Genomic DNA, 16,068 nt, shown 5'->3' on the forward strand with positions numbered 1-16,068 from the left:
CCTATGTTGCTACCTATGTTACCTTGTGATGAGATGATCGGAAAGGCGAACTGTTAATAATTACCGCCAATGATTCATAAAGGGCGCCTGCCAACTAACGACATCAGTTGCATTGTGCAAGCGAGACTGTTACAGACGTCCAAGCCGAAATATTAATCCGCCAATCTCCTATCTGACTTCACGTAATCGTGAATCCTTCACCGAAAGCCCATGCCTTGTATGCTCTCTCTCTTCTCATTAGTAAATCCGAAGTGAAGTCAGACCTGGAAGCTATCGTAGGCCCCTTGTATGTGCCATAACACTAAAGCCGTCGGGGGATTAACACAGACACCAAACATTGGTAAACTCCGTGGACATATTAGAGACGCTTTGGTATTAATTAATTAAGCTGAATCCCCTAATTACCCACCAACGAGCTGGTCAACATCTATTACCAAAACCTAATTACCTTACCGTGGATCTAATTACAGTCCGAAAACAGCAAGGCTATTATCGATAAAGTAGTTGATGCCCTGGGCCCGGAAGCTGTCCATCTCGACGTAGCTGCCCTCCTCGGACCAGACCATGTTCTGGCCGACGCCGCCGCCGACGGCCGGATCATAGACGGGCCACGTCTCGCCTCCCGGAAGGCCTGCTAATGACATCCCGTCCGGGCCGTTGGGGGCCTGCCCGGTGATGAAGTTGACCCAGGCCGTCGACATGGCCCCGGACAGCGCGCTGAGCCGCTTCTCGGTGTCGTGGGCGAACGGGTTCTCCGCGTAGCCGTCGCCGCGCGTGTTGCCGAAGGCGAAGGCGACCTCCTGGAAGTGGGTGGCCCCGACGAAGCCGGGGAGGCGCGGCAGCACCACGTCGAACCGGTAGCTCCACGAGGGGAGGCCCTGCGCTGCGAAGGCGAGGCTCGCTTGCCGGCGGCTGAATTGCATGTGGCTGTTCGTGTGTGTCATCACTTTCCAGGTTTTCTTCTTCTTCTTTTTTTTTTTTTGCTTGATTACTCTTGAGAAGATCAAGGGGAGGGAAAAAAAAAAGAGAACATAATTCATAACCTACAAATCTCCAAACAAGGCCGCTGCCCGGCGGTACTGCGCCCCCATGTTATCGGCCACGGGATCACCCGGATGAATGGCGGGCCACTTGTCCAGGCTCGGAATGCCGACCGCCTGAATGTTCGGGTACAGATAGGCGAGCTCGTCGACCACCTGGTCGGCCGTCTTGCCGGCCGTCCGCTCGACGTCCGCGCCCACGATGGACGCGATCGCCTTGCGCATCTCCTCGTCCGTGTCGATGCCCCCGCCTCCGCCTCCGCCGCCGCCGCCGCCGTCCGGACCGAAGCCCGCGCGAAACGACGACCCCTCGTCCGAGTTGGTGCCGATCAGCGCGCGCACTCGCCCCAGATGGTCACCTTGTCCGGGGCGCCGCCAAAGGCCGCAATGTTCTCCTTCACCCACCGCAGTGCGAGCCGCTGGTCTTTGAATCCCAGGTTGGTGACGCCCGCCTCTGCCGCTTCCCTGCCGCAGGGGAAGCCGAAGGCGGAAAGGCGGTAGTTTAGGCTGACGCCGATCATGTGCGTGCCCAGCTCGACGCTCTTCTGCACGATGAAGGAGAGGTTGTAGCGCTTGTCGGCCGAGCCGCCCATGAACTGCGAGCAGAGGGGAAGCCGAGTGAGTAAATAAATACCAGGGCATCGCAGAGCGGACGGCAACAACCGAAATAAAAAAATAACAATAATAATTTATTTTTTTTTAAAAAAAAGAGAGCGAGAGAGAGGAAGAGGGACTTACCAGACCACCGCCGTGGATCCAGACCGCCACCGGCAGGCCAGCCGTCTGCGAAATGCCGGCGGGCCGGACGACGTTGAGGTACAGGCAGTCCTCGGAGACCTCGTATCCGACATTGTCACCGCCGTAGCCGATGCAGTGCTTCGGATAGGCGGTGGCATTCCGCACGCCCTCCCAAGACGAATTCAGAGGTTGCGAGACGGTGAAGCGAGGCGTCTTCTGCGCATATGGCATGCCCAGGAAGAAGTCCTGGTTAAACTCGGCCGAGTGTATGCCCGCATACGAGCCGTTCAACACTCTGACAACCGGGGCGGTGCTGCTGTTGTCTCTGAATGTCATCGACGATTGGAGGTGCGCCGGCGAGGGCGAGGCGTCGGTCGGAAACACCAGCCATGCTAGGCTGGCGGCGGTCAGGAGCGACGAGATGAGCCAGCTGGCCATCGCTTGTTTGTCAACCTTAATTATTACCCCTGCGATGGCGAGGAGAGTGCTCTCCACAGATATAAGGTTGAGCATGTTTTCCATCGAGCGCTGGCATAGCTCCGCGGGTTATTATTACCAATAAGAGTAAGCCGGTATGTATTCTTACGTATGTACATACATACTCAACCACGGGCCTGAATCGCGGCCCCTGGTGCTTGTCACTCTCCATCCTGTCTATGCACGGATTATGGGCGGGTTACCTTACTGCGGGGTTTTCGGAGCGGCGCGGTGAGCTGCTTCGCCTGTGCAACCACAACCACCCACCCAGCATATCAATTATGTGCCGGGTCTGGCCGACGTTGTTTGCACAAGTTACGGGATCCGTACACGCATAGGCATTCCTTGAGTTGGAAAAGGGACCTAAGATGAGCCAGCTGCTGGTGAACAAAGCGACGTGGTAATGAGTAATTAGTCCGTAAAGGAGCTGGTATGTTGTATGTATGTATGTACATACATTAACCCTAACCTTATGGACGGATTTAGGTAATTAGGTATCATGTCCTTCGTATACAGCTGACCTTCGCTGTCCCTTCTGAGAGAACAGTGGATCGGCTCCGACGTCCAGCAGGGCGTGTACTGCATTGGTCATCACAGTTGGTAGTATCACCCTCACAGGATAAGAATAAGTACGAATACCCTTGAGGCGACCGGAATGCAAGCTGAAATCAAAAGGTTGCGTCCGTGGTGCCCTTTACGGTTACAGTTTGCTCCCTTAAACCCAGGGAGAGGACCATGCACCTCGCCACGGTCCTACACAACGGTCTGGAGGACGAATTGGCCGTCTGGGTAAGCGGCATGGGCATCGGCCTCGCATGGACATCGGCGCCGTGCCTCATCAGCACACGCACCGCCTCCTCGCGCCAGAACCCATCCGGGCACTGCCTGTCGATAGCGGCAAGCAGCGGCGTCATGCCATCTTCGTCCTTGGCCTCGATGTCCGCGCCCTTGGAAAGCGGCTAAGTCCGACGCCCCCCTATTCCGACCACCCCATTTTCCGACCACTTGGCAAACCCCACTATTCACGCCCACCCATCTTCTTCAACCATCTATCCAATAGTCTGTGCAACCTACCACAATATAGGAAGCATCTGATTCTATACTTTCTGACCTAATTTGCTCATGTTTAGCTAGAGGGTCCTCTATAGAGCCAGCTTCAACCTAAGCCTGGTAGATCTGTTTATTAATCGAAGCAAACTACTTGTTTAGATCAATAGCTACCTTCTTCCTTTTCGATAGCTAAACCACTTCTAATTATACCTTTAGAGCCTAGTTGATAGAAGCGGCTCACTGTGGAAGTTATGATAGTTCAATTAAACCATGTCAGAAGTCCATCCTCTCTGACATAGCTGCATACCTCCCAAACCAATCCTCCGTCTGGTCAAATGGGAAGGAACGTTGGCTCAAGGTATCCAAGACATCCGAGTGTTCTCGATTGCAGCAGGCAGATCTAGTCCTTCTGGTGACAGCGGCGATAGGTACGAAGGTGACGACAGCGATGCCCCTCTGGGCAGACGAGAAAGAGTCTACATACGTGAAAAAAAGTAGCCAAATTCATAAACGAAAGAAGAACTACATCTCGGTCATGTATGTCTAAAGCAAAAGAGAGCTATTATCCTCGTTATTATTCTTGTAGTGGCACCCCTAGGTAGGAGCCCCCTATATATGTCTACCATATATAACTTAGCTCCTCGGAGCCGGAAAAACAAAAATACATCCTGTGGCCCTCTGGTCACACCAAGAGCTTTCTACCCCATTCTAATAAATCTTATTTAGTGTATTTTATTTTAATTACTGGATATACTTATAAAGTTAGAGTAGTTTAGTTTAATATTGATAATATTATAATAAATTAAGGTGGTTAGGTTGAAAAAACGGTAATTAATCATAGGTTTGTAGAGTGGTCTATTAAATGGGGCGTTGGTCCAAATCTAGGGGCTCCGACTTCCCTAGCCAAGCGTGAAGGCAGTGAAGACAGGGCAATCCAGGGAACTTCGGCAGCAGCGACAGCTTGGCCCCCCTCGAGTTCGACGTCGTCAGCGCCGACAGGCCTTCGCTGCTCGCGACCCTGTGTCCGGAGATCGAGGTTCTCGAGGCCGTCGTCCTCCTGCCGTCCATCTGCTACCTCAGCCCGCCGCTGACGCTACCGCGCCCGGTTTCGGTCGAGCCGGCGTGGGAACTGGCGTCGTGCTGGATGACCGACCGGCTCGGGCTGAGGCAGCTCGCCAATCTCTTCCGCGCCGCGCCACGCCGAACCTGCGCGTGCTGCGGTGCTCCGCCGTCTGGGACAACGCCGGCGACGGCGACCTCGGCGAGGCGGCAACGGCGAGCGCGCTGACTTACGTCGAGCTGAAGCGGTGGGGATAGAGCTCGAGCTGACACTATGATCGAGGGCCGCGGCGGCAGATTCGGCGTCGAAACCCTGGCTGAAGACCTTATTTGATGTCACCATGCCGAAATGTCAAGTGTGGGAGACTAGTCGTCAGACCGAGTGCCGTATACGTCACTCGAGATAGGGGGTTACGCAAAAGGGGAGCTCCTAATTATTAGACGATGACTCTATCATTGTCTATACCGAAGAGACGTGGGAAATATATCTAACTGGCACTCCCCCCTCTTTTGTCGAGTTTTTTCCCTTTGCCGACTCCTTAAATCATTAACAAGATGCCTCGACATGATATGACCAAATCGGATTCCTCGCGGATCCAGTCCTCTCAAGTTGAGTCTCCCAGTATTTTGTCGTCCAGGAATTGTCTTTCTAACGACCTAACAGGCCAAAAGCGGCGGTGACATGAGCTCTGGCGGCTTTGCAGCTCGCGCACAGTCGGCCGGAGACCGATGGAGTGCATCGCAAGCTGGCTCGGCTCCCCAGGGCACTGGAGCTTCGCGCTATACTAGCGGCTCCGGTTCGAACCAACCCGGAACTGGATCCAGTGACACTTCTAAAACGAAATAAGGAAGTTTAAAAGAACCAAGCCACGTTTCGTGAATAACACTAATACGTGCTCCGAGTTGTTAGTGGAGCGAATTACGACTAATAGCTACGGAGACTCTACGGTATCATGGCAGAACCCAAGGCCTAATTATTCCCGGCGGCAGATGGAGAACCATTATCCTTGAGCCAAACCAGACTGTATTTCTTGGGCGGCCACGGTTCAAGGCTGGCCAGGAGGTAGGCGGGATTTTTGCGCGTGCGTTCGTTCCTTTTCCGGCAAATTGGACATGTATCTAGTAAGACCTCGCCCGGAGACTTGAGTAATTACAGAATACAGGCAGGCAATCAAGTTCTTTACCTCTCCACACACAAAAGGCTATCGTGGCCTTCTGTCTCACTCTGACCTGGGGAAGGGCCATCTATTTGTCTGACTCGACGTATTGAAGTTAGAAGAAGCCGAGTCATTCTTCCAAGCCTGGATTTAGACATACACTGGTCCTGACCTACATCCCCCCCTCTCTGATGCTGCTTTGCTCACCCGGTCAGCACCGTACGAGCACTGTGCACTTGCTGTTGCATTCCGTCCACTCAGATTCAAGGCTTTGTTCAATTGGACTAGCCCAAGAGGGGGCCACTGCTGAGAAATCAAAGCCCCCCAAAACGCTACGGCTCGGGCAGCGATCAAGACGGTACTTCCCTGTTGAGCGTTGCCGCATTTCTCACCAATTCCTCCACTCAACAACCTTCCGAGGAGATTCCTGCCGAGGTGCTCGGCCACTAATTAGATTCGATCTCACGCTTTCGTTCCTTCCTGCATAAACAGAAAGGCGATGTTCATCACACTTCGAGCCTCAGGTAGCCAAAATGAGGCGGGCGGCGGGATGGAACAGGTCGTGCGGCGCGGCGCAGCTGGAGGTCCTAGAGCGGTTAGAGATCGCACCCGCCAGACACGGCGCCCAGCCTGTGTCGCCTGCCAAACCAAAAAGGTAAATCCCGCTTTTGGTAATCTGCAAATGTCGGCTCCCATTGCCAAACAGTCCGGCCCGCGCAGGCCAACTAACCGTTTCGTCGCCTGTTCCCCAGCTCCGATGCACTGGCAGCTCCTTCAATTGCGACCGGTGTCGCGCCAGGTTGATCGAGTGCGTCTCCCCTGTCGGGGATGGTGGCGGCAGGCAGAGGACATCGTCGCAGCCCAGCAACATCATCGGCAGCATTAGTGGTTCATCGTCAAGCAATCTCGCATGGCAGAAGTCGGGCGGAGCGTCTCCTCAGCAGGGCGATCCCTCGCGCGCCGACTCGTCAGACTCCCCTTCGGCTGATGGGGTAGACGCGCCAACCGGGTCGAGGGAGCTAATAGCGATCGAGCCGACAAGTTCAAGCTCGCAAGAGAAGCAGCAGCAGCAGCAGCGGGGGCAGCGGGAGCAGCGGGAGCAGAAGCAAGACCAACCCGCACTAAGAACCCCCGAGTCGGTCAGCGTTGATCCGCTCGACGGCCACTTGTTCAACCGTGAGTCTATCATGGTGGATTTGGTGATGAGCCAGGCCTGGGCAGCAGGGCTGACGGTTTCTTCCGCGGCAGTGGATGCCGTTGAGGGACTAGACATCAACATGGGCGAGCCTGGGCTATTAGATGGTATTGTGCTTGATATCCCGTCCGGCATCGGCCCTGCCCATAGCGGGAGCAGTGATCCACACCGGGCGAGCGAGCCACTCCGAAAAGACGCCTCCAACACTCTAGGCTCGTACCTATCTGCTGTTCTGGCTCAGGGCAACAACCCCCTCCCACAGGGACAGGCCCGGACCGCTCCCGAAACCATCCCCAGCAATGCCACCGAGACCACCACCGCTCAAGAACTGCCGACCATGCTTGCGCCGGACGCTGCCCCGCCATCGCCCAGCAAATTCGGGGTGCTGTCGGGAGTCTCACCCGCGCCGGTCCCTAGCCAAAAGAGCTCACCGCCGTGCTCGTGCCTTAGCGACCTCGTCCGCGTGGTGCAGCAGCTGGACGACGACGAGTTTCGCATCACCACTCTTTCGCTGGACCAGGTGCTGCACCTGCAGAAATGGCTGGTATTCCAGTGCTGCAAGCCGCTCGACTGCCCCAAGTGTCTCGATCTCCCCACCATTCACACGGTGCGCCTCATCGTCTGCGACCGGCTGACCGAAATGTTCGAGTGTATTCATTCGCGCATCAAGCGTGCGGGAGCCATTTTGGCCAGCCGGCAGGGCTGCGATTCGGGAAGCCATTCGATTTTGGCGTCGTCGTTACCCTCCTCCTCCTCCTCCTCCTCCTCCTCAGATTCTCTCCGTTCCGTACCCCAGCCGCCACCTTGGTCCGCGGCCGTCCGTTCCGGGCCGCTGCCCGCCCAGCTCTTCTGCCGCTCGTCGGGGCGCGCCGCCAACACGGTTGCGTGCAACCCCCTGATGTTCTCGGACGACTTCCGGAGCCGGTACTCGGACGAGGAGCAGGTCCACATGATCCGCGCGCTCCTGAGGCTGCAGACCAGGGATTTCCGGAAACTGCTCCTGCGCCTCGAGCGCGCGTGTGAAGGCGCCCGCAACCAGGCGCGCCGTTCCAAGATCGAGTCCATGATGGCGCGCCTCTCCAAGGCCGAGGCGGATATCGAGGACGCGCTGCGCGTTGTCCTACATGTCTGGTCGGCTGGGTAAGACGGCAACATTACATTTGTTATAATGATTAGTCGTTCTAAAGTGGGAGCGACGGGTTTACATGATCTGAAAGTCCATGTAAACACGTATTACAATGATTAATTAGACGTGGAATATTAGAATGGCCCGAATTAAGCGTTTTCTCAGTAGAGCGCAAGTATCCCAATTTCACGTACTCTTATCATAACCCATCTATCTGAAGATAGGGGTCCGACGCTACGGTGACTTTTCTGCGCTCTTTGTCAAGTTCAGCACCAATCCCGTCTTGGTAGAGTCAAGCTATTGGTTCTAAGTGATCTTGGGCGACACCGAGCCCAGGTCTCTCGTACATCCATACGTTAATTATTTAATGGACCTTGTAATTACTTGCCTAGTGGTATCCAACGAGTGTACGAAACGAGTGTACGAAACGAGTGTATGTATGCTGAAGGGACTCGCTACAGTATGTATTATAAACAAGGATTCATTTTACTACCTTCCCTGGGAAACTCGGCTCGTGGTTCCACAGTCTAGACGGGAGGCTCTGGCAAACCATCAAATTGGCAATCTTTCCTCTTTCCGAAACAGGAAATGTTCTCGGAGTCCCATTCTTGGTTTAGCGCAAGCCGTCCCCTCCGTATTACAAAGCACCACAAGGTTACCTAACTAGGAAATTCACTAGGAAACCACAGTGCGCACAGGACATAATATATACGTGATCAGACCACACAACTGGAAATGGAATTCTAAGGCCCAAAGAAGGCTACTACGGTGGGATTAGCGCCAGCGGACACGCTACGGTGTTAGGTGATTACCTGATGCTCGCGCCCACTAAGGATACCGGGCTTGTACAGTACTTGTATACAAGCAGAGACTCGAACGAAAAGAATATAATAGACGCAAATGTACGAAGTACAGTTATCCATCCCTAGATTTGTATACTCGGATACAGTTAGGGAGCTCAGAGGGGTCAGCATTTGTGCTTGTGGCGTCTAAAAACTACGTGCTCATCTAATTAACGCGCAACATTGGCGAGCGAAAGCCTGCCCGCGGATGTCGATGCCATGATTCCCTCGGATTAGAGGTACACCTTTAGGAGATGGCGAAGAGTTTTTAAGCATAGGCAGTTTTGGCAGGGATTGTGCTGATTTTTCCGTATTCTCTCCTTTTTTTTCTTTTTCTACTGGTCTATCTCCTATTACCTATTCTTATAATAAATCCCTCCACAACAATGACCATGATAGTCAGTGTTAAGAACTAATATACACACCGATAAGAAGGCTATCGCCATACTAGGATAAGCAAATCACTAATTAGATCCTAATCAAGTGTTCATGCTCTAGCAGGTTTAGACCGATTAGGTGATGAACTGATCCGCCTGGCGTCACGTAAGCAAACCAATTCCGTGATTTCCATTCTTGGAAAAATTCCTTGTAATTAACACCGCCAAAGAAACAGGGGAAAGCGCTAGGCTTTACTCTACTTCCCTCATCAACGCCGCTTTTCCATCCTTACACACTACCTAATCTACGATGCCCGATTTCTAAGCTGGAACATTCATTCTTAATCAAGTTGTGGTGTTTTGATAGCAGAGCACCAACCGTCTGTCGCTCGTGTGTTAATTATTTTTCGCCTCGGCCAAATCACTATCCCAGGTCGCTTCAGTCTCCCGTTATTTCATTCACTCCGCCCATGTTCTGAGTCGGATCAAACTCGCTTCGGGCATCTTCCAATACAGAATACGGTTTAGCATGAAGTTCTTTGTGTCTCTCCTGGGCTAAACAAACTTTTGTTGATCCTTCCTCTGTCTTCCATTCCAACTTTCATCCCGCATCCAGGCACAAAGACATTGAATAAGACCAACACGGTCACTGACACCATGGCCTCTGGAGCGACATGCGTCAAGGAGAAACCCATCGATTCCACCGCCGAGAGCCCGTCAGAAGGAGGAACTGCATCAGACTCCAACCTCGAAGCCAACTTGCCCGCCAAGACGGGAAACGAGGCCGCCGAATCTGACCCGAATGCATCTCCGAGACAGATTCACGGGATATTGGTAAGTAATTACTTCGTGCGGAAACGACGTGTTGTTGATAACCATATTGCATCTTAGCTGACCTTGACCAATATTTCGCTTGACAGTGGGTCTTGGTCGTCATTGCCATCCTGTCGAGCATCTTTCTCTATTCTCTCGACAACACGGTGGTCGCCGACGTCACACCGGCGGCAGTCAATGCCTTTGGCGACGTGCTGAAGCTGCCATGGCTGTCAGTAGGGTAGGCTAATTACACGCTGTCTACCGTTGAACTCCTCATTACCTCCCCAAAGAGATCCGGTGTCTAAAACAGGCTAATTTCTGTTTTCTCCAGATTCCTTCTCGGTGGCGCGGCCGTTGTGCTCCCATTTGGAAGGTTATACGGCTTGTTCGACGCGAAATGGTTGTACATCCTGTCGTCAATCCTCTTCAACGTCGGCTCGGCCATCTGCGGCGCGGCGCCCAGCATGGACGCGCTCATCGTCGGCCGCGTGCTCGCCGGCATGGGCGGGAACGGCATGTATCTCGGCGTCATGACGCTGCTCTCGGTCAACACCTCGGACCGTGAGCGACCCGGGTACTTGAGTTTTGTCGGGCTGGTCTGGGGTATTGGCACCGTCCTGGGCCCCGTCGTTGGCGGCGCCTTCGTCGAGTCGCCGGCCACCTGGCGATGGGCCTTCTACATCAACCTCTGCGTCGCCGGACTCTTCGCCCCTGTGTACCTCTTTTGGATCCCGTCCTTCAAGCCGCGCGCGGGCACCAAGTCCCTGTCCTTGGTTCGCGAGTTCGACATTGTCGGTACCGTCCTGAGTATGGGTGCCATCACGGCCCTGATCATGGCTACCAACCTCGGCGGCGCCCTGTACGAGTGGAACAGCGGGCAGATCATCGCCCTCTTCATCGTCTCGATCGCTCTCTTCATCCTCTTCGCCCTCCAGCAGACGTTCACCGTCTTCACGACGCTGACGACGCGTATATTTCCCGTCCAGTTCACCAAGAACTGGAACGCGGTTCTCCTCTTCTGCCTCGCCGCCGCGGTAAACACGGCCGGATTCGTCCCCATCTACTACGTGCCGCTCTACTTCCAGTTCACCAGGGGCGACGGCGCCATCCAGGCCGCCGTTCGGCTGCTGCCACTCATCTTTGTCCTGAGCGCCACGATCCTCGCCAACGGTCATCTCATGTCACGCTTCAGCTACTTCCAGCCCTGGTACATCCTTGGAAGCGCCCTCACCTTGGTTGGCGGCGTGCTGCTGTGTAATTACGTCCCCTTTTCGGTTTCCGTTAACTAAAAACTTACCCTCCCACCAAGGAGGCGCTCACTGGATGTCTTGACTTGGGAAAGCTGATCCGGCAAGCTTGGCAGCTCGCATCACCACCGACACGCCGGAGGGACAGATCTACGGCTTCGAGATCCTGACGGGGGTCGGCACCGGCTGCTTCATCCAGGCCGGCTACGCCGTCATCCAGGCCGTCACGCCGCCCGCCGAGATGGCCTACGCCATCAGCTACATGATGCTGGCGCAGCTGTCCGGCATCGCGCTGGGCCTGGCCGTCGCCGGCGCCGTCTTCGTCAACGGCGCCATCTCGCGCCTGGCCGCCGTCCTCCCCGGCGTGTCGCGCGAGCGGCTCCAGCTGGCCGTCTCGGGCACCAGCGGCGCCTACCTGAGCTCCCTGTCGCCCGAGGCGCGCGCCGCCGCCACCGACGCCATCGTCTCGGCCCTCCGCGAGGTGTTCATTCCCGTCTACGTCGCGGCCGCGTTCAGCTTGGTGCTCTCCGTCTTGTTCACCGTGAGTCTCTCTCTCTCTCTCTCTCTTCTTTCCTTCCTCTCGTCTCGTTCTCTTTCAGCAGCGCAATCGGTCTCTGAAGATTGCTAATCTGAGACGTTGTCGATAGAAACGCAAAATGTTCAACACGGTGGCCATTGCTGCATAGAGGACGCCGGCAGTTGCCGGCCTTGTACGCGTGGTTTGGGGAAAGGGAGAGGACACTTGAGGTCGCCTTTTGGACGTGACTATTTCTATTTCTACCAGAATGCCTTCCGGCACAGTGAAGGTAGTGCTGGATGAGCCCGGAAGAGAGACGGTCCGGATCCGCGAAGGTGCCAGATTTGGACTAAGTCGGGACCCCTATTTTTGGGCCACCCCCCATTTGGGCCACTTAGCAAATCTTGGCACCCACACCCACCCATCATCTTCAACCTTCTATACAACAGTCTGTTCAACCCACTACAATACAAGAAGCCTCTGAATCCGTACCTTCTGAACCACTCTCTTCAGCTATAGAGCCCTCTATACGGCCGGCTTCAACCTGGGCCTGGTGGATCTGTTCAATCGTAGCGAACTGCTCATTCGGATCCCTGACTACCCTCCTCCTCTTTGACAGCCGGGCTACCTCCAACTATGCCTTCAGAGCTTCGTTTTCCTATTATAACTAGGCTAGTTAAAAGTCCTTCCGGTCGAACGCTTTTTTAACCTTCCTAAATAGGAGCCTATATATAGAAAGGTACTAAGTCTTAATGGCTAGATTAGTTAGTTGACTATATAAGTCTGACTTCCTCTATAGTATATTGAAAATTAGGTTAGTGGCTCCTTTTGATAGCTAGGAGTATTAAATAGGTTCCGGAGTCTATATAGAAGCTGGCTATTAGCTAGTATTAACTATATTATTAGAGTTTTCTAATAGAAGTCTGCTTATTAGGGGTTTAGCTAGATTAACTAGCTATAACCTAGATACCCTCTATCCTACTTTGATATTCTAGGATATAATAGCCTCCTTCCGAGCCCTTATAATACATTTAATTATTAATTACTTGCCTATTGCTAATAACTTAGCCTAGGAAGTTATATTATTAAGGAGCTTCTAATAGGTATATTTAAGGGGGGAGAAGACTAATAAATCTAATAGTTAGAGGATATAAGAGGTATATAGTAATAAAAAGAGTAACTAGATATTATTCTTATAATATAGTTATATAAAATCGTTAGTTAAATGACTATTATAGCTGTCTAGAATTAGAAGCCATCGCTAGGAACTATCTTCTAGCTAGGTATAAGGAATAAAGACTTCTTAGAGCTATTCGATTATAATAGTTTGGTTAGTCTAGCCTATCTCCATTACTATAAACTTCTAATCCTTTAAATCTGTCTTATTAATAGGAAACTACTATTATTAAAGACTCTTATCCCTAAAGATGATAACTAGGGGAAGGGATATCCCTATTATAGAGATATACTTAAGGAAGGAAGTCTATACCTATAAACTAGGAACCTTTCGCTATATTATATATATTTAAATACTTCTAACTATTAGCCCGTTAATTCCCTAGTCTTCTATAATATTATATTTATCTATATTCTAATGGTTAGCTAGTAAAATATCCTTAATAGCTAGGATATTTAGCTATAACTATTAACTATATATGACTAAGTTAGTAGCGCTATTAACGTAGACTAAATCTATCTTATAGGCTTACTAGGTTTAAAGGATAGGGTTTCTATAAAGGAACCGGGTTATCTAGCCTTTTCTAACTATTATATAGCTAGCTCCTTATACCTAGAGTATTTAGCTAGCGAACTCCCTGATTTACGTATAGGTTAGTAGGATACCTAGGGTAACTTAGATCAATACCTATTAGGTAAGCTATTCTTCTTATATACGACTAAGTATCTAGAGCGATTTGGCACCAGTTAAATGGTTTTAGTAGCTATATAGTTAGTTCTAAATAGTAGCTCGTAGAATACCGAATGTCACGGAAATATGCATACAGATGCCGCCTAGGCCACCGGCACAGACAGACCAATCAAGCCGAAGGAACGGAAGGGCCAATTACAACATAAGAAGCGCTATGATTACTACGCTCACCAGTAATCAGGGTGATCACCACTATACGATCACTCACGATCACCGTGATCGGGAGTGATCACCAAGGTTATATATACATGTAGATAGTCACTCGTTCTAGTAGACTCTAGAGTTCACTAGTGATAGCAACGCAACACGCATTCCTTACATCATAGTACTCCTAACAGCATCGCACTACTATGAAGAGACAACTCTGTTGTTGTAAACCTTTTGGCTTCACCGAATCCCTCAGACGACTTGCACACTTATCCCGTATCGTTTACCTTCGTCTGAACCCTTTTAGAAGAAGTCTGAGTCGGGTTCGTCACACGTTGCTATCACTCCCTTTGTTCTGTCATGGTTCAGAACGGAGGTGACTTCGACCTTGACATCGATATAGCTACTAACGTTACGGCCGAACAGCTGCTCGCCTAGCTTGGTCAACTCTAGTAGCGAATCTAGGAGTTGGACTAGAGAGACAAGGCTGCTTAAGCTCGAATCAAGGAACTCGAGAACGGCGAAAAGCACTCGTAGAAACTGGTCAACGAGGCCTACGCCAAAATTAAGGCGCTCGAGACTGCTAAAGCAAGCCGTATCAAGATCGAACTACCTAGTAAATACGGAGGAACTAAGGAGGATCTCGTAGGGTTTTTAACAAACCTCCGATCCTACTTCCGGCTCAATAACGACAAGTTTCCGGACAATAAAGCCAAAGTCCTCTATATAGCTACGAGACTAGAGGGTAAGGCGCTTAGATAGTTCGAGCCTACGTGGAACGACTACCTTACTAAGGAAGACGAGGACGACCGAGACGCCTTTATATAGGCAGTCTTTCGATCCTATGACCGTTTCGAAGAAGAGCTTCGGAAGGTCTTTAGCGACAAAGACGAGAAGATTTACGCGTAAGAAAGGCTCGCTAATCTCCGATAGACTAAGTTAGTAGCCTCCTATACCGTATAGTTTAGATAGGATATACTCAAGTCTTAGCTTAACGACGAGGCGTTGATATAACTATTTTATAACGGCTTGAAGGAAAAGGTCAAAGACGAGCTATATAAGTACGACTGGCCTAAAACTCTAGATAAATATATTATATAGGCTATTAGAATCGACGATCGGCTCTATATATAGGAATAGCAGAAATAAGGTCGAATAAACGGAACCACGGTCAAGGCTAACGACAAGAAAAAGCGAGCGTACGTTAGTACCTTGTACAGGACGTATCTCGGAGCTATAGATGTAGACGTAGCATAGAAGTAGGATAAGAAGAAGACGGCTAAAGACAAGTCTAATGCTACCTGCTATAACTACGGAAAGAAAGGACACTATAAGCGAGAATGTCGAAGCCCGAAGAAAGATTGGAAACCAGTCCCGGGAAAGGAAACTACGGTCATCGACAAAACCAAGGACGTCATCGAAGTAGTAGCTACAAGCTACGAAGACAGGGATAGCGATACGGATAGTCTCGAACACGATAATAACGGCGAAGACGAACAGACGCCGTACTCCGAACTGGTCACTATGGACCCCGAGACAGGCATTGCCGAATAGGATACGGCAGGGGAGTATATGCTACCGATTTCGATTCTCCTAGCCTTGAGGTAGTAGGGTTTTACGGTCACGTAGAGACGGGATAGATCGTGGATAACTGACACCCAAGGAGTCGACCGACCTGGACCGAACATCTTATTCCTTTAGGAACGGATCAAATGGTACCATAACGAAGTTTTCCGGCTTAATACGGAGTTACGCGAACGAGATAGACGCCTGACTCGACTTGCCTAGTAGAGCAACAAGATAAGGGACGAAATAAGGGAACTCCAACGTATCATGGAAACCATTAAAGGGGAACAGCCTATAATATATGATAGACCTGACAGTTACACCGTACACTTTGACGATTAGTAACTTAGCCACGACGTACAGAACCCGGAGTACCAGTTTATATACGCGAACCGCGGAAAAGACGAATGTACGTAGGAAAGCTACTAGAAGAAACATTCCTACCTTAGCATTAGGGTACCTACAGTCTATGTATAATAAGAAGGATTTGGAAAAGAATTCTAATATCTTCTAGGTGACGCTACACGACTATACCCTCGATATAAGGTATACATACAAGTGCCCTAGTTCTAGTATATAGTATACGAATACCGATACTACTTCCGCGACAAATTCGAAAACAATCACTAGCCGACCCGACAGGAAAACGGGGACGGAAGTTTACGCCCTGTGGAATAGGTCTATGACGCGGGAAATAGAGCAGCTGAATTACTCTGGAAGATCGAAACCCGGAGTCTAGAAGGCATTACGGTAGTTCCAAGACGAGCCTGGCCTAGGTACTGCGGAA

The 16,068-nt window shown here is 51.4% G+C and overlaps 4 protein-coding genes across 4 annotated transcripts; 3 read left to right on the forward strand and 1 right to left on the reverse strand.

The window, feature by feature from the left end:
- Positions 1-464: 464 nt before the first annotated feature.
- P884DRAFT_305663 (Alpha/Beta hydrolase protein) lies at positions 465-2,216 on the reverse strand (the record flags this gene model as incomplete). The annotated part of the gene is made up of 4 exons (XM_069445095.1): positions 465-927; positions 1,048-1,349; positions 1,400-1,636; positions 1,779-2,216. The coding sequence occupies 4 exons, from the start codon at positions 2,214-2,216 to the stop codon at positions 465-467; spliced, it is 1,440 nt and encodes a 479-aa protein (XP_069302070.1).
- Positions 2,217-5,966: 3,750 nt separating this feature from the next.
- P884DRAFT_289019 (uncharacterized protein) lies at positions 5,967-6,500 on the forward strand (the record flags this gene model as incomplete). Its single annotated transcript, XM_069443978.1, has 2 exons — positions 5,967-6,176; positions 6,274-6,500. Coding segments are annotated over exons 1-2 (381 nt in total), but the record flags the coding sequence as incomplete, so codon positions are not given.
- P884DRAFT_235110 (uncharacterized protein) lies at positions 6,491-7,860 on the forward strand (the record flags this gene model as incomplete). The annotated part of the gene is made up of 2 exons (XM_069439937.1): positions 6,491-6,697; positions 6,770-7,860. Exon 2 carries the CDS (start codon positions 6,799-6,801, stop codon positions 7,858-7,860), a length of 1,062 nt encoding a protein of 353 aa, XP_069302072.1. The 5' UTR covers positions 6,491-6,697; positions 6,770-6,798.
- A 1,858-nt stretch (positions 7,861-9,718) lies between these two features.
- Positions 9,719-11,810, forward strand: P884DRAFT_296145 (major facilitator superfamily domain-containing protein; the record flags this gene model as incomplete). Its single annotated transcript, XM_069444391.1, has 5 exons — positions 9,719-9,895; positions 9,982-10,115; positions 10,209-11,131; positions 11,241-11,665; positions 11,772-11,810. 5 exons carry the CDS (start codon positions 9,719-9,721, stop codon positions 11,808-11,810), a joined length of 1,698 nt encoding a protein of 565 aa, XP_069302073.1.
- Between the last annotated feature and the right edge of the window lie 4,258 nt (positions 11,811-16,068).

Source organism: Thermothelomyces heterothallicus (genome assembly GCF_042370625.1).
Source record: "Thermothelomyces heterothallicus CBS 202.75 unplaced genomic scaffold P884_scaffold_1, whole genome shotgun sequence".
Classification (NCBI taxonomy): domain Eukaryota; kingdom Fungi; phylum Ascomycota; class Sordariomycetes; order Sordariales; family Chaetomiaceae; genus Thermothelomyces; species Thermothelomyces heterothallicus.